The sequence below is a fragment of the Lynx rufus genome, unplaced genomic scaffold (assembly GCF_022079265.1).
Source record: "Lynx rufus isolate CCGP_SWC_20201006 ecotype Redwood Valley unplaced genomic scaffold, mLynRuf1.p SCAF_23, whole genome shotgun sequence".
Lineage (NCBI taxonomy): Eukaryota > Metazoa > Chordata > Mammalia > Carnivora > Felidae > Lynx > Lynx rufus.
This window is the reverse complement of record NW_025814838.1, coordinates 5,858,827-5,879,900: the sequence shown is the minus strand read 5'-3', so window position 1 is coordinate 5,879,900 and position 21,074 is coordinate 5,858,827. Positions and strand designations below refer to the sequence as shown.

General features: G+C 46.0%; 1 protein-coding gene across 2 annotated transcripts in view; it reads left to right on the top strand.

Moving 5' to 3' along the window:
- The window catches only part of PRKCB (protein kinase C beta), a 333,238-nt gene that overhangs the window by 266,999 nt on the left and 45,165 nt on the right, over positions 1 to 21,074 (top strand). For both annotated transcript variants that reach the window (XM_047087202.1, XM_047087201.1), the window contains exons 10-11: positions 7,340 to 7,513; positions 19,787 to 19,878. In XM_047087202.1, coding sequence (XP_046943158.1) covers positions 7,340 to 7,513; positions 19,787 to 19,878 — 266 coding nt within the window. The remainder of the gene's footprint in view (positions 1 to 7,339; positions 7,514 to 19,786; positions 19,879 to 21,074) is intronic.

Here is a 21,074-nt window from a genome sequence, read left to right as displayed (position 1 = left end):
ACTTCCTACAGTAATTCTAGGAGAAGGTTTGTAGGTTTGGATAGTGTGATCCTAAGGGAGCACAGTTCTCTTCCCTCTGCCTGGAATATGCCTGCTGGCTCTGCTGATCTTCTAGGTTCACACTTCGCTATTGTTTCCCCAGAACATCTTTCGCTGACCTGCGAGATCAGGTTGGGTCCTCTGTTTAACCAGTCGTGAGGTGCCGTGCACTTCTCTTGCTGGAGTTTAATCGTAACTGATTTAGGTAATTATTTGTGCAGGAGGGCGAGCTTTGTGAGCCCTGCATCCCCAGTGCCTATCCCAGTGCCTGGTGCATCCCAGACACGTAATGTTTACTGAATGAATGGATGAATTGGCCAGCCTTCCAAGTCCTGGATAAGACTAGAAAAGATGACACATTTGGAAGGCACAATGAATTCCTTCTCTGTTGCATCTCTTAATTGAAGCCTTTTAAAAATAAAACTGATTGAAGGGCACCTGGGTGGCTTAGTCGGTTAAGAGACTGACTTCGGCTTAGGTCATGATCTCACAGTTTGTGAGTTTGAGCCCTGCATCAGGCTGTCTGCTGTCAGCACAGAGCCTGCTTCGGATTCTCTGTCTCCCCCCGTCTCTGTGCCTCTCCCCTGTTCCCTCCTTCTCTCAAAAATAAATATTTAAAAATAAAATAGCATAACATAAATAAAATAATAAAATAAAATGAAATGAAATAAGATAAAATAAAGAAAGTGATAGAAGAGAATATGCATAATGAAACCCAAGAATTAAAGAAACCAAGGTAACAGGGACCACACCTGGCAACACTGGGTTACATCAGTGCACGTGGAAACTTAGAAGACTCTGTTCTAGTCATCTATCGCTGGTGAGACATCATCCCCAAACTCCACCAACCACAGACTATTATCTCCCAATGTCTCCGTGCATCAGGGATCGCGAATTGGGAATGCTTGCTGGTTGATCGTGGTTTGGGGTCTCTCCTGCAGTGGCTGGGACCGCTGAGGCTGGAGCACCAGGGCTGGCTGGCATGTAGTCCCAGGGCTTCTCCACGGGGTCTCATTCCTTGGCCTCACTGGCATGGTGGCACCAGGGCTCCAAAGGCAGGTGTCCCAAGAGAAACTGAGAAGCTACTACTCAGAAGTCACAGGGGGCCACTGCCATCATCCTGTTCATTGAGGCAGTCACAAAGGCCTGCCCAGGTTCAAGGGGCATAAATTGTGTCTTGGATTGAGGAGTATTAAATCTTTATAGGCACTGTGAAAAACCACCTCCTTCATGACGTGAGGAAAGCTCTCAAAAAGGCCTCCAAGAGGGGCCGGAGAGATTCCTATTGAAAGGGAAAGCCTGATGAGAATATTAAGGAGGAACAAAGAGAAGTTTCCTTCTTACCCCTGTTAATGACTGCTGAGAAGAAGAAGCTGTTAGGAACATCAAGGTAGAAGTCTGTTTTCCCCATGAATACCTCCTGACCACCATATGAAATGAATCGATTTTGAGAGTTCCGCAAATCAACAGATTTCGTGTTAGGGTCATGAGCGGGAGGGGGAGAGACACTTGTTAACATGCAGACCACAGGCCACAGCCCAGACCTTCTGGTGCTTGGGATCTGTGTCATAAATGAATGTCCCCCAAGAAGCAGGAGGCATCGTCCTTTATAGAGAATGGACCTTGCCTTGGCTTTGATTGCATACTGACCTGTTGGTATTTGGCTTTCTGAAATTTTAATTTTGATTAAGAATTTGAGCCACCCAAATAATAATTTTGTCTTACAGGACCCCCTAAGTACCAGAAATATTCTCCAACTGATATAAATAAAAATGGTAACTTTATTGTAGGGATATGGAGGTTTCTCATGGGTAACAGCCAAGCCTCATGAGAAATTGGAACCAGGAACTGGAAAGGAAGGCCTCTTCTCATTCTCTGAACTTCTTCCCCTCCCCCCTGCCCCCAAGACACATCAGTTTCTTCTTTGCCTGCATGTGGTAGAAAAGGACCAATCTAGGCAGACCTATGTGTTTCTCTATTCAGGGACCCAGGACTGACTTTGCCCTGGCCCTTAGCCTATTCCAAATTCTTTGGAGAGAGAAACTGATTGGCTCAGCTTAGGAGTAGCTTAGTAGCTACCTCTGATCCAATCAGCTGTGGCCAGGTGGGTGCACTGCCCAACCAGAAGGTTCTTCTAATAAAGAGTCAGAAGAATTGAAAGGCATGCCAAGATTCACTTCCAAATTGAACTGCCAATGTGAATATGTGGTCACTTTTATTTTTTCTGATCTTTCTTGAAACACATATTCTAGAAACATCTGGTGCCTGGCCCATCTCCATTTATGTATGTATGTACGTATTTACTTAATTATATTGAAGTATAGTTGACACACGTTATTCTGTTCGTTTCAGGTGTATGACATTGTGATTTACAATTGTATACATTATGCTATGCTCACCTCAATGTTACCATCCATCACCGTACAATGTGATTATAATATTGTTGACTGTATTCCCTATGTGGGACTTTTCGTCCCCATGACTTATTCATTTTATGGCTGGAAGTTTGTACCTCTTTTTTTTTTTTATTTTTTTTAATGTTTATTTTTGAGAGAGAGAGACAGAGCGCAAGTAGGGGAGGGCCAGAGAGAGAGGGAGACACAAAACCCAAAGCAAGCTCCAGGCCCTGAGCTGTCAGCACAGAGCCTGATGCAGGGCTTGAACCCACGAACTGTGAGATCACGACCTGAGCCGAAGTCGGATGCTTAAGCGACTGAGCCACCCAGGCACCCCTGGAAATTTGTACCTCTTAATCCCCTTCACCTATTTCTCCCATCCTGAAACCCCTTCCCCTCTGGCAACCACCAGTTTGTTCTCTGTATTTGTGGGTCTGTTTCTGGTTTGTGTGTTTGTTTGGTTTTTAGATTCCTCATATGAGTGAAACCGTATGGTATTTCTCTTTCTCTGACTAATTTCACTTAGCACAATACCTTCTACGTCCATCCACGTTGTCACACTTGGCAAGATCTCCTTATTTTTTGTGGCTGAATGATATTCCACTGTGTACACACACCTACACACACATGCACACACTGTTTTCTTTATCCATTCATCTATTCATCTATCAGTGGACATTTAGCCATCACTTAGTTTTTTTTTTATTTTTTAAAAAAAAATGTTTTTTACCGTTTATTTATTTTTGAGACAGAGAGACACAGCATGAACGGGGGAGGGGCAGAGAGAGAGGGAGACCCAGAATCTGAACCAGGCTCCAGGCTCTGAGCCATCAGCCCAGAGCCCGACGCGGGGCTCCAACTCACGGACCGCGAGATCGTGACCTGAGCTGAAGTCGGATGCTTAACCGACTGAGCCACCCAGGCACCCCAGCCATCACTTAGTTTTATACAAAAAAATGTTATTGGAACATAACTGCACCCATGCATTTGTGTATTGTCTATGGTTGCTTTCCCACTATGGTGGTGGAGTTGAGTGTTTGATATAGAGACTAAAATATTTACTATTCAGCCCTTCCCAGGAAAAGTTTTCTGACCCCTGCTCTAGGATTTGATTCAGTTCTGTATCTCCATAGTTACTAGCGTTTCATGTGTTTCATTCCTACCTTCCTCCAGCCAATACAGGGGAATTTCCCGACCTTGGCTCATTTGTACACCACTCACACAATGTCAGAGATGCTATCTGGTATCGGTTTTTTCTTCCTTCTACCCATGTTGCTTGGGACAGAGCAAGGCACCAGAATCCACACACATCCCTGTTAGTTGACTTAAAAAAAAAAAATTTCAGTGACGCCTGGGTGGCTCAGTCGGTTAAGTGTCCGACTTTGGCTCAGGTCACAATCTCAGTCTGTGAATTCGAGCCCCGCGTCGGGCTCTCTGCTGACAGCTCAGAGCCTGGAGCCTGCTTGTGTCTCCCCCTTTCTCTGCCCCTCCCCCACTTGTGCTCTGTCTCTCTCTGTCTCTTAAAAAAAATAAATGTAAAAGAAATTTTTAAAAAACCTGATTTCTGCAAATGCCACAGTATTTCCTGAGGTGCAAAGCACATAGCATTGATGATTTGCAAGGTGATTTTAGCTTAGTGCTTGAGATTTTTTTAGGTGGTACATAGAAGTGATATTAAATGAAATTAAATCACATCATGATAGAACGATTCTCTCTTTATGTTTTCTTTCAGTCTTTCCTATTACTTGAACAAGAAAATCTCAGTTGATGACAATATGCCGTTAATAGTTCTCTAACACTTGCTAACATCATTTTTCCCTTTAACAAGGAGAGCACGCAGGGGCTGGCTTGGAACCTTCAGCAGCTAGCAAAAGCTAACTAGAATTTCCTAGCACTGCTTTGCTTTTATTTATTTTTATGCTTATTTCCATTTATGGCTGGTGATACTGGCTTGCCATTAATAGTGGTGATACAGAGTTTCCTTTTTCAGATAAATTTAGTTAAGTAAAAATATGACGAGGTTGTTAAAATACTAAGCAAATACCAGTTTAGGTGATGGGAAAAGATGTGCAAAAGGCACACGAATGATTGATGGAAGTTTGGGAAACTTGTGTTAAAGTGACTGACATAGCTACAAAAAAGTCCTGGTGCCCAGCGGAGGGAGTGACCCATTTAGTCTGAGTACATCCCTGAGGGTTTGAGAAGGAGGTGACATCTGAGCTGAATCACTGATTTTCTGGGCAGTGAAAGAGTGTAGAAGGACATTGCAAGCGGTGGGAATAGAATATTCAAAGAAAAAGAAAGAAGAAAATGTGGTCACGGAATTGTCTGGCTTGTGGGGATCACTGAAGGATTGTATGCATTTGAGTAACATGGCCAGAGCAGCATTTTTAGAGCAGTTGTTAGCTCGAGCAGGTTAAGCTCTCTGAGCCTCAGTTAGTCTATCTGTAAAATGGGGATAATGGAAATATTATCAGGGAACTTCTCGGCCAACTGTCCTGCTTCTCCTCCTGTCAGGGGGCTGGGATGTCCTATCATGACTGCATTGACACTCAAGGTGTCCAGGGCCCCCTCCTCGGTGTCTTGGGTGGTCGAGCAGGGGATTGTTTGGAATACTTCTTGGCAATGAGAAAGAATGAAATCATGCCATTTGAAGCAAGGTGGATGGAACTGGAGGGTATTACGCTAAGTGAAATAAGTCATACAGGGAAAGATAGATACCTTATGTTTTCACTCATATGTGGATCCTGAGACTTAAGAAGGAGGCAAACCGTAAGAGACTCTTAAATCCTGAGAACAAACTGAGGTTGATGGGAGGTGGGGGAGAGGGGAAAGTGGGTGATAGGTATTGAGGAGGGCACCTGTTGGGATGAGCACTGGGTGTTGTATGGAAACCAGTTTGACAATAGATTATATTTAATATAAAAAATAAAAAATAAATAAATTTTTAAAAAGCAAAAAAAAAGAGAAAGGGATTGTTAGATGGTGCCTTGACCAGTGGTGACGGGTCGGTGGGGCTGTCCACACTCGAAACCGGCTCACTACTGAGCCCCCTCCTGTTGGGCTCAGGGGTCCTCTCAGCTGAAGGTTCTTTTTTCCACCTTCAGCCCCTCTACTGGTTTGTCTCCCAGGCAAGTCACGTCCCTGCCTCCACCCTGCACTTGTCCCTTCCCCAATCTTCTCTGGACCCTGGGAGCAGAACAGCCCTGTCTCCACCTGACTCTCTGCGTCCTTGAACACTGGCCTCCTGGAGGCATTGTTTCTGCTGTGGTGAGGGCTGGGGAAGGGAAAATGGCCCTTGAGGACTAGCGAGAGAACAGGGAAGACCGGAAACAAACTGAAGACACATGGCCCAGCGCTTTGAGCCCCACCCTGCCATGTGGACTGGCGGGTCTGCGTGGGGATCGAGTAGATGCCCAGCAGGTAGGCCCTGCTCAGCTTGGCAGCCCTTATTTCTCTAGTGGGGCTGGAGGAGAGAAGCTGAGAAAGTCCTATGGTAGTGGCAGTGTGCACCAGGAACTTTCTTGCTAAGTGCTCTAAATTCCTGGGTCTACAGTGCCCATGGCCACCCCTGGCTGTGATGAGAAAGGAGATGGTGAGAGCAGGAAATGGGGCCTCTGGGAGCCGGTGGGCTCAGCCTGGAAGCTTCCATGCAGTTAGACTCTAATTTACCATTAAGATAAGAGCTGAACGAAATATGCCAAGCTGCCCTCCTGCCTCAAAGAGCTTTCTAGGTCTCCCTCCCTCTGGCCTTAAGGCTCTATTGCATTCTCTGGTCCCCCAGCTGAGTCAGGTGTGAGCATTTTATTTACCCAACCACCTAAGCACCTTGAGGATTCTTCTGGAGCTCTGAGCAAGTCAAGTGTTTAAAGGCAGAGACTTTAGAGTCAGACCTGAGTTCAAACCCTGGCCCTGTCCCTAACTGAATTTGCTGTGTGAGGGCATCTTCCCCTCCATGAGCCTGGCTTTCCTGTAAAATGGGGTTCTGCAAAGTAATGAGAAATAACAAATGAAAACCACCACTTGCGTGGCGCATTGATAAGTACTCAAAAATGTAGTGGTGACACGACACACTGCATGCAGTGAATGCTTATTGCAGTCTGATTGCTTCTTCCTCCAGGAAGCCTTCCCAGAAGCCCCAGGGCCGATCAGGTCTCCTGCAGGGTAGTGGTACTGCCCTGTGCTGCTTCTAAGAGGCTTCTTGAAAATGGTACCCGCTGGCCACTGTGGCATCTGGCATAATCACAACCAGTGAAAATAATGATGTGTCCTGGGCCACCCTGATTAACATGCTGGATTGGTGACCACAGCTGCATGGAAGGAAGCCCCAGGACAACAGGAGAGGGTGTTAAAATATTACACTAATCATCCCTGTAATTAATATCAGAAGCCTTTCTTCCTCTGGACGGCAGGGGCAGAGAACGTGTCTGCTTCTTTATTGCTGTATTCCCAGTGCTTAGCAGGCTTTTCTTGAATATTAAATAATCGAGTGAATAAGGAGACAGGTGCTCCAAATTCAGTTTTATCAGGAATTTGCCCATTCTCTCATTCAACAAATATTTATCGAAACTCTACCGTGTACCAGGCACTATATCAGGCTCTTGGGTGACAGCAGTAAACAAAACCAGCAAAGATCCTTTCCCTCATGAGGTTTACATCCTAGCCCTGTTGGCTGGGCATTGATACAAATCCCAAAAGGATCGATACTTGCTTGTTGTTGTTGGAACCCTCCCTACTGATTGGGTTTAGCCATTCAAAATGCGAGGTCTGGAGAAAACTTTATCCATTGTTTCAGTGTCCACAGAGGGCATCTGGGCAGAGCTTGGAGTGGGTCTGAATGAGCATCGCTGCCGCGGCTTTCTGGGCCCTTCCGACCACCCTGACAGGCTTATTCTCTTTCCCAGGTCATGCTCTCAGAGCGGAAAGGCACAGACGAGCTCTATGCTGTGAAGATTCTGAAGAAGGACGTCGTGATCCAAGATGACGATGTGGAATGCACGATGGTGGAGAAGCGGGTGCTGGCCCTGCCCGGGAAGCCGCCGTTCCTGACCCAGCTCCATTCCTGCTTCCAGACCATGGTAATTTGTCCGGGGGCCTGGCCATTCCACCTCTAGGGCTTCTCCAGGCTTTGACCAAAGCCATCCCAGCAGTGCTCACTCCAAAGAAGCACCTGGACCCTTTCCATTCTGGAGATGGGAGGCTGCTGTGCCCAGGGGATGCTGCTGAAAGTTTCTGAGGTTGCCACTGAGAAGCTCTCCCCTAGGCAGATGCTGTTTCAATGAGGATAGAAGAACTCAGGCAATTGGTTTAATAACCAACAGAGCAGGGTCTTTCTCAGACAGCAAGAGGTGACTTGAGGACAGGAGCTGAGGACTTTTGCTCTCACAATATAAGATGTTCTAGCAGAGCTTAGCGATGGGAGTGAGTTGGGAAGGGCCACAGGATGTGGGTTTAGACGGTTATAGTCAGCCCTCCAGACCCTCCAGATAAATGCTCCGGTATATTCTGCCAGTTGCAGGGACCTCCTTGAGGGAGGTGTTGCCTGAAAACACAGCCTGTGGGAGACTAATGGAGCAGGGGGCACAGTGTCCTAGGCAGGGACTAGTGAGCACAAAACCGTGGCTCCCAAGAAAAGAAGGGGACACTTGTGCCCTATTCGCTGTTAACTATGATTCCATGTCTATCTGCGAGAGCAGGGGCCATCCCTTTAAGGAACCTGTCACTTTTCCCCATTCAAATTAGACCCTGGCCTCCATGCCTAAGGAGGGAGTGGCCAGAGCCCAAATGCGAAAAGGTAAAAAATTAATCCTTGCCTTTGGAGCTTCTAAAGGGCCAGTGGCCCAGTGACTTCAAGATGCTTTAAGGGATTCTTTGAGATTATTTCAATTCTGTGCAGCTCTTACTATGCATGCTAATTTTAGAGCCCACCTCCTATGTAAGACGGGATGCTATCGTATATTGCATGTAATTTAAGGCTTGAGACTTCCTCTCTTCTCCAACATCACCAAGTCCTGTGCTCTGCTAAGTTAGATTCAACACTCCCAGCCCAGAAAGATCTAAAACTGGGTTTGGGGTGGGTTTTCTCAGTGTAACCGCACACCGGGCTTAGAACAGCCCTGTGTGAAAGGGACGGAACCGGACCTCGGCTCCTTCCCTGTTCGAAGAAGTCTCTTGATACATTTTGGGGTCAGAAGGACCTGGGCTCATATCCCGGCTCTGTCACTTACCGTATTTGCCAAAGTAGGGTGCATATGCCCCAGCGCAAAGTGGCCCTGGGTACAAAGGGTGACTTTGGCTGGTGCATAGATTTAAAGTTACATTCCCCTTTTAATTAGCTTTAAGTTCTCCTGAATGCCTCCAGGGGAATGTTTCTGTTTGGTGTCAACACACCTGTATCCTCTTTTTAACAGAAGAGTACCAGGCTTCCGTTTCTAAGCTTTGGCAAACACCCATTTCTAAGTCACTGTTTTGCTTACGAGGTATTATAAGACAAATATTTAAAAACACACACACACACACACACACACACACACACACAAAATAGATGTTTTAGTAATGAGTTCTTATAAGGTTAAGTTCCTCAAACCACCACCCCGGTTGGGAAACAGAACTCTGGCCGCCACTCTGGAAGGTTATTCGTGTTCTAATCTCGATCTCCCGGCAAGCGGTGGCTTGACTTCCTTGTGCGTCTTTATAGTTTTATCACTTGAGTCTTATCGTCTTTTAATACGGTAGTTTAATCTTTCCCATTTTTAGACACTGGCTGTGTCTTTTAAGCCTTTTGATACAGTGATTTCTCCCCTCCATCCCTTCTGTTTATCCGTTCCTTCATCTGCTGAAGATCCTGGGCTGTTTGACCCAGAGCGTTTTCACGGTCTGGATTTGCGGATTGCACAGGTGTGGGCCTCTTGCACAGTTTTCCTGTCTGATGTGTCTCCTGCAAATCGGTAGCCGGGCCTAGAGACTCGGGCAGAATCAGGTCCGATCCCTTTGGTAAGAACGTAGAAGGCGTGCTCTTTGGTTCAAAGGCACAGAACACCCCATGTCTCTCTTTCTGTGATGTTGGCCGTCACTGATGCTCACTCAGCCCCTAGGCCCGTTAATGGCGGTACCCTAATTCTGTCATTTCTTTTTCATTTACTGGTAGGATATGCCTCTTTGAAGGCAGGCTGCCCCTCCTCACTTGCCTGGTTCCCCATGGCACAGCTCGTATAGGAAACGCTGGATAAACGCTTGATTCTTTCTTGTTACTGGACAGTTTGTCACAAATTGGTTCATGATTATGCTCCAAAGGTGACTAGTCAACACTTGCTTCTAAAATAAAACGTTTGCGTAAAAGAAGAGAGTCGATGTGAAGAAAAATATTACGCGAGCAACAGTTCACATCCTTGGCACAGTGGTGAAGAGAGTTCCAAAGCCTGAGTTTTAGGGAATTAGGTCCTTCAGGCACTCAAGAGGTAGCAGAGACAGGACCAGACTAGATTCTTAAACCTCTAAACTCCTCCACGCTGCATCTTCTCCTTTTCCCATCGTGGGTCCCCAGGTTTACCCACTGACATCAGTAGATCAAGAAGGGTCTCAGTCTGGTGAATAGACCAAGAAGAGATCCTGTTCTCAAGCAAGAGGTTGGACCAACTTAGAGCGCCATTTTCAATTTCGGTTGAATGTATTGAGATTGGAGGTATTAGTCATGTGTGACAAACATTATTAACGTACAGTATCTTTATTAGTAAGGTACTGCTTTCAAAATGATAGTAGAGTGGATTTGAGGCAATTCTTTTCATACTGCACTGCCTCACTCGTATTTCAGTATGCTTTCTGGCATTAGACAGTAGGGCTGGGGTTTATCTGGAAATCATGCGGTGCCCTGGGTCCCCTCAAGGGGTGTCACATGTCAGGGAAGAGAGACGGCGCTGAGAACACAGTTCCATGGGTTCGAGTCTTGTGTGGGGATGGAGGCCCATGTTGGCGGCCACCTCGCAGTCTCCTAATCCAGCAAGGCTGAGGGTGGAACAGACTGCCATCTTGTTGGTGCGGATCAAAGTAGCTACTCTCTCTAAGGGCCGCATGGTTTGGGGAAAATGTAACCATAAATGTCACAGTTGTGCTTGGCTTGAGGAGATGCCCTCACTGCCTTCGTGGCAGATAGTTTTTTTAAGCACATATACTTTGAGTTTACATAAATTAAATTCACTTCAAAGACATAATAATGCCTACTCACGTGAGGCAAAGGCTGACACTGTTAAACCACATGACAACCTTTGGATGGGTCCTGTCATCACCCCTCCAAGACGAGGGGACTGAGGCCACACAGCAAGTACATTTCAGGGCCAAGATTTGAACCCAGGCAGCCTGGCTCCACGGGGTTTTACACTTAACTGTGACACTGTTAGGTCTTTTTAAAAAATTTTTTTGTTAATGTTTATTCATTTTTGAGAGATAGAGAGAGAGAGACAGAGCATGAGCAGGGGAGGGGCAGAGAGAGAGGGAGACACAGAATCCGAAGCAGGCTCAGGCTCTGAGCTGTCCGCACAGAGCACATGGATGCGAAATCATGAACCGTGAGATCATGACTGAGCCAAAGTTGGACGCTTAACTGACTGAGCCACCCAGGCGCCCCCAAATGTTTAGTCTTTTGAGGGTGCTGAGCATGGCTGCCTGGATTTCTAGGCCATGTGATGCCCCTGGGGCAGAGCCACCAGCAGCCATCCTGTCCGTAGGCTCTGGCAGGGGCCCGAGCCCCAACCCTTTGCTGGCTCACCTCTCGCCTGCTCAGTGAAGGCTCGTGGTGCTCCCCCATGTTTCTGTCTTGGGAATGGACCTGACTTTCCATCCGAGCATCTCCCACGTGTGGTCTTCCAAACACTTGGTTTCACTTCACCAAAAAATCCATGCTATGGAAAGGGTTACCTGTCATCCCACTTTGCAGGAGAAAGGTTTGAGGACGTAGGATATTGGGGGTAGTTTTCCCCAGACACAGCACGGGCTCCCAGGCCCACTGAATGCAGAGCCAGGCTTTTGCTAGCACATTATGTTGAGTTGCAGCCCACATGGCCTTAACCGTGATGTTACAAACAACAAAACCCAGCAGCTGGCGTTGTGAGCACGTCAGCGTGGGCCGGCTGTGCGCTCCGCACTCTGCAGGTGCTCGCAGTGTATGTTCTGTGCGCCTCTCCTGGTAGACACCGGTACTGCCCCTGCTTTCTCCAGGAGGATGCTGAGATTCAGAGATGTTAAGTAACTCGTGCAGTCTCACACAGTAGGTTAATGGTGACACTGGGATTTGTTCTGCAAGAATCCAGACCCCCAACCTTGCTATCCTGACCCAGGTTCCTTTGTCTAGTTTCTAAGTCACTTTTGCTCTCATGATTCCATCCAGTTTTCACCAGAACACTATAAGCAAGTGCTGTCCACATTTCGGTGGAAACCACCCCTCAGAGAGGCGAAATGTCTGGTTAGACAGCCAGGTTTCCTAAAGCCCCTTCAGGGGTTCCTTCCACTATGGAAGAGTCACCTGCTCACCCTACAAGGATACTGCAATGATTGGAAAGGTTTTATGGTGGGAGAGATTTTCAAATGTAGGGAGCACTGCATATATATGAGGCAAACCATCATCGGTTGCTTGTCTCAGGTGAGCAGGAAGGCAACACCCCGTTTTTGGGGAAGGCCCATAGAGGCGGTCATCTGGCTCACACTCACCTTCTGGAATTGCATCGCCCCTGACCCCTTGATTGGTGCCGCGGAGGAGGGGAGGCAGGCTGGGCTGCAGCAGGCAGTATCTCTAAAGCCAGCCTCCCTAGAAGTCAGACCATGCCTGCAGTATACAGAGGCTACTAATGCTTATTGATCCTGTCAGCAAATATTTATTTGTTGAAATAAATGTGTCAGGACCCAGCTGCATCCTTGTGAGGGCTCCATCAGTGGACAAAAGGGATAAAGTCCCCTGTTCCTGTGGAATTTATGTCCAAGGGGGGAGACAGATAACCAACAACAGTGCGACAGAACATTACGGGGGAAGAGATGGAGGGATTGGGTCGGAGGGATGCTATTTTTGATAGGATGATCAAAGAAAAGTCTTTCTGATAAGGGTGACGTTTGAGCAGAGGCCAGAGCAAGTGAGGGAACGAGGCATGTGGTTATCTGGAGGCAAAGCGTTCTAGACAAGGAGGAAGAGTGAGTGTAAGAGCCCTAGGCGGGAATATACTCAGCGTGTTTGAGGAGCAGAGAGGAGGCCGGTGTAACCCGAGTGGATTGTCATTTTGTATTTTGTGACCCAGAATTCCTTTATGAATCAGCTACTTTGAAAAAATGACAAATCCAGTCTAACGTGCTGCAAATTTGATGTGTTTTTCTCGCTAGTGACTTAGAATTTTGAAAACGAAAGATCCTTAATAGAATTAAAAAAAAAAAATCCGAAGGTGGCCAAAATAGATAAAAGGGAAAAAGACACCCACCAATATGCAAAACAACTTTTGTCATTCTTAGAATGATGCAAATTTAAATTTAAAAAACTTATTTGGAAAAGCAAAGTTACATCAGAAGTATATTCTCAAAAAAAATGGATTAAAAAAATCTCTGAAAAATATGCATGGCACAACGTTAACCGAAAATGAAAGGTATTAAATTTTATTTAAGAGATTGTTCTAAACGTGTTAAAACTGCATATGCACACGGAAAAGAATCCGAAAAAGACACAGACAAATGAAAACCTTGATTTGATTTAGGGAGGGGTCCGTGGATAATTATCTTTGTTTTGAATTTATATTATTTCAGAAATGTCTATAATAAAACAATTTGAAAGTGTTGAATGTGCCACAAGATGGCCAAAGTTAATACCCAAGGAGATGTAAAAGCCATCAGAAAGAAGTTGAATTTTTAAAATTGCTCATTAGATGAACTGGGGTTTCGGCAAATTGTTCTAGAAGCACAGAGGGATAAGCATGAGCGCCTCAGCCACATAAGTCTGTGTGTGTGGTTATTGGCTGTGTGACCTCTAGAAAGTCACTTAACAGCTCTGAATATTGGTTTCATCATCTTTCAAGTGAGTGTAATAAGTGAGGATTTGAGACGATGTACAATGTGCAGAATAAATAATAAATGGAGGCTACCTGCACTAATGGAGCTGAGTTTGAGGGGCGCCTTGCTGCATGGGCACAAAAGGATTATGTTTCCTCCGGTCCTTTTACAGTTTTTCTCAGGGACAATTGTCAGCCTGGCACATTCATGCAATTTCCCAACTGCCAGTGGGCACAGGCAGTTAAGTCTCCTTAGCAAAACATCTATTTTAAATGTTTTCTTTTCAATTGAACATATGCACTTCTTTTTTTTTTTAAATAGAATTAGATTTTATGAGTCATTGAAGGACAGAAGTTACTTCCTCCCCAAATTTGCTGTCGTGGTCCAGCAAGAACTCAGTTGCAAGGCATGCTGGGATGGGCATCGCCCCAGAATGCACGCAGGGACAGGGAGAGGGGTGAGGATGGTTCTACTTGTAGACCTGGCCCCTGAGGTCATGTCCTTTGAACACCGAGAACATCCAAGGGGTCCTGGTAACTCAGGATCGGCTCAGAGTTGGCATGAGTGCCCAGGGGTATGGTTTGATAGAAGGGTGTTGCTGTAGGAACTCTGGCAGAGTCTCAGTAGGCAATAGTTGGGTTGCCAGAAACAGAAAACCTCCTCCTCCAAACTATTGCATTAAAAAGAGAGAGAGAGAGAGAGAGAGAGAGAGAGACAGAATCTTATTGGAAGGAAACAACCCAAAGGCAAAGATATACTTGAGCCTCATGAAGAACCAGAACTTCAGAGCTTTCTAGAATAGATGTTTGTTTCTTTATCCTTGTTTTCTTTGTTTCTCCCTGATCATGGTAACAGCATAGCCTCTCTAACTCCTTGCAGGTTGCCTATCTGCCGAATTCCCTGATTCACACTCATGGGAAAGAGAATCTGATTGGTTCTAATTCGTACTCTTGGGAAACAGAATCTGATTGGCTCAGCATAGGTCAGAAGTTTTATTCCTGGCCCAGTCCACTGGTAGTTGGCTGCTACCAACTCAGTAGGAACCCTTAAGAAGGGGTTGGATCTATAGGGAAAGGATCACTGGTGCTCCTGTCAAGTGGGAGTCGCCATTTTGAGTGCAAGGAAACTAACAGGTTGGAGCCAGGCATGACGTACCGCTGGTGGTACAAACACAGCATCGAGTGCCTCCGAGGAGGGGAAGCTGGTGAGAGTTTTGCACGTGTTGGCGCTTTAGGCAGCTGAAGCATCTGAGGATCGTGAGTGCAGGAGAGGACTCAGGAACGTAGCCCAGGCATATAATGGTGGCCTTTGCATGTTCATTCAGTAATCAAAGGTCTATAGAAATCCAAGGAAGAGTAGAGATGGTCCTAGCCCTTGAGAGCTTTGCTCTCTGTGTGGAAGGGCAAGGCTTGGAAAGCTGGAAAGAAAGTTAGAGGAGCATCCATTGCTTGATTCTGAGAAGGATTCTAAGGCTATAGAATACAGAGGGGAAAAAGTTGTGTGTGACACATGTCCATGACTACTTGAGGGAGGCACTGAATCTGCAAGGATGTGACATGCATCATCTCTATATCTCTGCAAAACCCTCTGAAGGAGAAGCTGTCGTTACCCCTTTGGGAAGGCAGGGAGGGTTTAGTACCGGATGCAAGCCCTCAGAGTGTGCAAGCGGTGTAATTGAGACTTGAACCCAGGACTAGTGCATGCTACAGGTACGGCTCTCCACCATGGCACTGCACAGCTTCTCGAGACGAGTACTTGCATCTGAGCAATAAAAGGAACGGCTTACGGACAGGATCGATTCACTGGCCAGCTTCGCAAACCGTTAAAGATCATTCAATAGGCAAATGCTTACTGAAACTCACTTGAAAGCATGGCGCATGCTCTTGGAGTTGCCCACATTCTGGATCCTCTCTGTCTGTGGCATCTTCTTAAAAGTGTCAGGTGTCCCCCCCAGCAGTCACGTGGGCGTCACATCACATCCCGCTTTCAGCCGCCTTGGGGAAAGAATGACGATTTCTTTGAATTCTCTGCCATGCCCGCCCTCCCCCACCCAGATAAATTCGGCACATGCCTTGCAGTCATTGTTTTAAATCAAACTACCCTTACATTCCCGCTCCAGATGTGAGACATTCTATCCAACCATTTTGCATGATGCGGTGTGACAGACAGACATTTAGTTTGATTTCCTCAGTGACTGAACACAAGCGAGAAAGGGGAAGGGAAATTTAAAATTACCTGAAGTCGTTTCATGCTCGGGGGACAAGGGCAGCGTGTTAATGAAGAATAACAACAATAACAATGACAGTTTTGGGGGAAACGCTTTGAAAGTTGAGCAGGCTGTCTAGATTGAAGAGGGAAGGGAGAGCTTGCCTTTCTGCGCTTTTAATTGGAGTCGACAGTGGAACACCCACGTAGAAACGTCCTGTAGCCAGCTGGAGCGAACTGGAGCTCAGGAGAAAGACAGGGGATGGAAATATAAGTCAAGACTCATCAGCCCAGAGAGATGAGGGCTGAAGTCTTAAGCTGTGACAAGTCTTCGCTGGAAACTTGAACAATTCGGGGAGATTCAGTACAGCGAAGAGGTCCTAATGGAGAACCCTGCACGTGACCAGAAGAAAGATCTTTTGAGGCCTTGAAACGATTTTATTGGAAGAGTGGGGAGCAAAGTCAGATCTCAGGGCATTATGTTGGTGGGGGGGATAATTATGTAAGAATCCGAGGCAGTGGGTGAGGACCACTTAGTTAGCTGACGCCCCCGGAGCTCCCTCTTCGTGCCTGTCACGCAATTCCTCTTATCACGTTTTATTTTAGATTCTGGCTCGAGTTGGTTGCATATCTGTTTTCACAAGACTCTGAATTCTCTGAGGGCAAGGCCCATATGCTATTCATCATTGTTTACCCCTTTAACACCTAATACATGACTTGCAAAAATAAATGCTCAAGGAACCATTCTAAAATTCACCTCCCTGCTCAAGATTGGCTCGAGGTTGCCCCTGGCAGTGTTTTTCAAATTTGGATGTGCCTTACCTTGGAGTGCCAGATGAACTTGGTGGTACATGGACAAATTGCATTTGCTTTAAAAATAAGTCCGTTGAGGGACCGATAGAGCAAAAGCCAGACCAGATACAGCATAGAGTTGATAGACTCCAGATATGCATTTTTGTTTTTTTACAGAGACAATGAATTTCCACTTATGACTTTGGTATGAAGTTGTAAAATCGTTAAATAATGTGTCTAAGTAAAAAAAAGTGAAGTAAATTTTAATGGAAATATCTTTAAGTAAATTTTAGCGGATGAGGCGGGTAAATGTGGTAAAATCTTGGAGCTCGTGTGGGAGACAACCAAAGTTTGAAGTTGATGGCCTTATGCAATTTATCATAATCTGGTCCCAGCCTTGCCTCACTCCTTCGTCCTTTGTAACTCTATGCACTCCGCTGTCCCCCTCAGCAATAATAGCCACAGAATCAGGGGCTTCAAGGGCTAGTTCTGTTTTCCAAAATACACATTAAAATAAACACAAAACTATGAAGGTAAAGCCTTATGCATCCATAGCCCACCTAAAATTATCTCCCTCCACATTTTGGGAAACAGTGCCGTTTAGAAATTTACCTGGTCTCCTCACGCATCTGGGGAATCCTTAACATCAGGCACCATGGATTATTCATAGCAGCCTCCCTGGTAGTAAAATCATGCCTGGCCTAGGGCGGGCATCATTAAGTGTTCGTTCAGAAAACAGAGAAGGCAGGACGCCAGCCACACTGTTTCCTATATGAAGCACTGGTGTGCCCAAGGCAGACTCAGTACAGTTCAAAGATGATGGATCTCAGGATTTTCCCGCATACGGTTCATGGCAGAAGCAAACCACAAAACACGGCATTAGCTACAAGCAGAGCTCTCCCTGATGTTGGGATTCTAACTAATGAGTTTGGGGGGCAAGCTGAGTTCTTCCAAAGCTGCAAGCAAGCAAGTGAAATCTCTCCTTTACTTACTTTTCTCTCTGTGGCCAATGCCATCTGCTAGTTTTAAAAATAATTTTTAAAAGCAAGTGTTTTGGTTCCCTTCAATGTGCAGCAAAGACAGATGCTATTTTTAAGGCTTGTTTTCTATCAAAAAAAAACCCCCAAAGAACCAGGGGCTGGGTGTCGGCGGTTCTGACTGACTATCTCCACTCTGCCACTACCTTGTGGATGACCTTTTTTTGCAAGCCTCATACGCCTTGGACACTGAGAGACAGAAGTGATAACTCTGCCTCCCTCTCTGCCTCTCAGTAAAGATGTTGAGGGGGTGAAGTAGTGTGAGAAAGTCCCTTGACTTTGCAAAAATAAGTGATCAACCTGTACTTTTGCCCTGTGACCTGTCAGCTTCTGTCTTGCTGTGTGGCTGGATCTCTAGGTCCTTTCTCGCCCCTCCTGGACTGGAAGCTCTTAGAAGGGAGGACACACGCACACATCCATACAACGTCTAGTCAGAGTCTTACACGGGTAGCAGCCTGATAAGGTTTGGAACCAACCTGCCTGGGGTTCAAATCCCGGCTCTGCCGCTGAACAGCTGAATCACCGACAATCAGCAAGTTACTTACCCTTTCTGGGCTTGAACTTTAACATCTTTAAAAGGGGAAGCATGGTAATACTGTCCTGTTGGATTGTTTAGAGAGATAAGTGAGACAAAATATGTAAAGACAGTTGGCTAAGTCACATAATAAATGCTCACAAGATGGCAGCTTTATTTTTTTTTTAATTTTTTTAATGTTTATTCATTTTTGAGAGAGAGTGTGTGCGAGTGGGGGAGGAGCAGAGAGAGCAGGGAGACACAGAACTCAAAGCAGGCTCCAGGCTCTGAGCTGTCAGCACAGAGCCCGACGCGGGGCTCGAACTCTTACACCATGAGATCATGACCTGAGCCAGAGTCAGATGCTCAACCAACTGAGCCACCCACGTGCCCTGGCAGCTTTATTTTATAATAGTTATCATTCCAGTTATTAGACAGTACACATTGGGCAAAGGCATCTATGACTATTATGTATAAAATAATCTTCTGTGAGCCATAAGATTTTGTTGATGGTAGCTGAAACATTTGTGATGAGGCCACCATCGTGTTAGAGCACTTCACGTATGTCAGCTTAGTTCTCTGTGGGCTCCTTGTCTCACAGTCCTGCACTCCTTCTGGATATGCCCTCCAAGGCCACTCAAATTCAAAGAATTTGTTTCCCTCCGTAGTCACATGTTAGTTAGTTATCTATTACAATACCTCAATACTTAATGGCTTAAAACCACAATAAACATTTATTATCTAGCCGTTTCTGGGGTTGGAACTCACGAGTGGCTAACTTGGGTGGTTCTAGTTTTGGGGTCTCACATGAAAAGTTGTAGGCAAGTGGTCAGCTGGGATTGCAGTCATCAGAAGGCTTGACTGGGGCTGGAGAGTTTATTCCCAAGGTGGTTCCTTCCCTTGTCTGGGGAGTTGGTGCTGGCCATTGGCAGGAGGCCTTGGTTCTTGGCCAAATGCACCTTCCCATGTGCTGCTTGAGCATTCCCATGACGTGGTGGCCAACTTCCCCAAACAAATGATCCAAGAGAGAGCAAAATGGAAGCTACAGTATCTTTTGTGACCTAGTCATGGAAGTCACACACTGTAATTTTTACAATATTCTTTTTTTAATGTTTATTTAATTATTTTGAGAGAGAAAGAGAGAGAGAGAGAGAGAGAGAGAGAGAAAGAGAGAGAGAATCCCAAGCAAGCTTCATGCTGTCAGCACAGAGCCTGATGCGGGGCTTAATCTCACGAGCCGTGAGACCATGACTTGAACCAAAATCAAGAGTCGGACACTTAACCTACTGAGTCACCCAGGTGCCCCCATTTTTTACACTGCTCTACCAGTTATGCAAGTCAGTCCTATTCCTTGTGGGAAGAGGCTACACAAGGACGTGAGGACCAGGGGGTGAAAATCACAGGGGGCCATCCTGGAGGCTGGTTACCACAGTTACCTGTTATCTGTAATATGATCCATGGATTTATTTTCCACTCTTTGTTACAATTAGCTTTTATCCTAAATAATAATATCCATTAAGTCACAATATTAATCTAATTACAATTTCCATTTCCAAACAAATAGAACTTTGCAGTTATTAATTTAAAAAAAAATCATGTGCCACCTTGGCCCAGTTGCATTCTTCCAGTGTCACAAATACTGCATTTGGGAAATAATGGGACTGGCAAATAGGGGCTTGTCACAGAGTCCTGGGGGTTTTGATCATAAATCCCAGCTCTTCGCTGCTCTCCATCTGGAACCTGAGAAACACAGGATATTGATGTTGCCATTTGCTCTCCTGTCCCAGGACCGCCTGTACTTTGTGATGGAGTACGTGAACGGGGGTGACCTCATGTACCACATCCAACAAGTTGGCCGGTTTAAGGAGCCTCATGCTGTGTAAGTACAAACTTGTGCTGGGCTTCTTTTCCTGTGGGATCCTTGCATGTTTGTTCCCTTGGATTTTTAGCTGAATAGGGATTGTTAACATCTTGAACCGCTTCATGATAAATGTATGGCCAGGGGAAAAAGGTATTCTGCTTGATATGGGATCCTTTTCTTTTTTGTTTTCCTGATACCAGCTAAGAACCTAAAGCTTGAGAACCACAGTTCTTTCTTTATCGCTGATGTTTTGCCCCAGACTCCTAAGGGAAAGGCCCCCTAGATGCCTCGGGGGATATCCTTGTAGGTTTTGTTTATTCATTTGTCAGTATTTGTTGAGAGCTTAGTATGTGCCTGGGCCCAGAGTTTGTAGAAACTTGCTCAAGATCACAGAGCTGGTGTGAGACAGATCCACATTCTGACCCAGATTTTTGTCCTACACCTCTCTCTCTCCCTCTCTCTCTCGCTGTCTCTCTCTCTCTCTCTCTCTCTCTCTCTCTCTCTCACACACACACACACACACACACACACACACTCAGATGCCCTTATTCCTGGGGGATGAGGAATCAAGTTGCATTGTAGCTGTGCCCTGTGGCTCCTGGGTGGGGAGACTGATTCAGGTTTTTGGAACTGTTTCCCCTGCTGAGTCCATTCTGTCCCTGTCAGTTCCAAGGCAGCCAGAATCTTCTTTTGAGAACACAGATCTCATCGTGTTCCTCCCCTGCTGTTGGTAAACAGGGACAGCAAGTTGTGGGATGACCAGAGTTAGCCTCTCCTGAGGGGTTTGCTAAAATCTTATTGTCCCTCTGGAAAGCCCCCGAGGGCTCAATCTAGGGCTCTATCTGGTCACTCCCAAGGCTTGCTGGCTCCTGTTCAGTTCAGCTCTGCCCCCTCTCTTCCCACCTGCTGAGGTTGTGAGCACTGTATTCTGGTAGGGTTTGCATTCTTGAGCTTCTAGATCTACTCATAATTCCCATAGGACCAGGGGGTTGGCTCTTCTTTTGCTTCTAATGCCTAACTGAGCACGGACCCTATGCTCATTATCACAGAAAACAAATTGTCAGAACACTTAACATAGTTCCCTAAAGCCCTGCCTAACCCTGTGGTATAACTGGACTTTCTGGTTCTCTCAAAATCTCTTTTCTTCTCAGCCTTTGCTAAGTGCTTACTTTAGGGGTACCTGGATGGCTTAGTCTGACTCTTGGTTTCAGGTT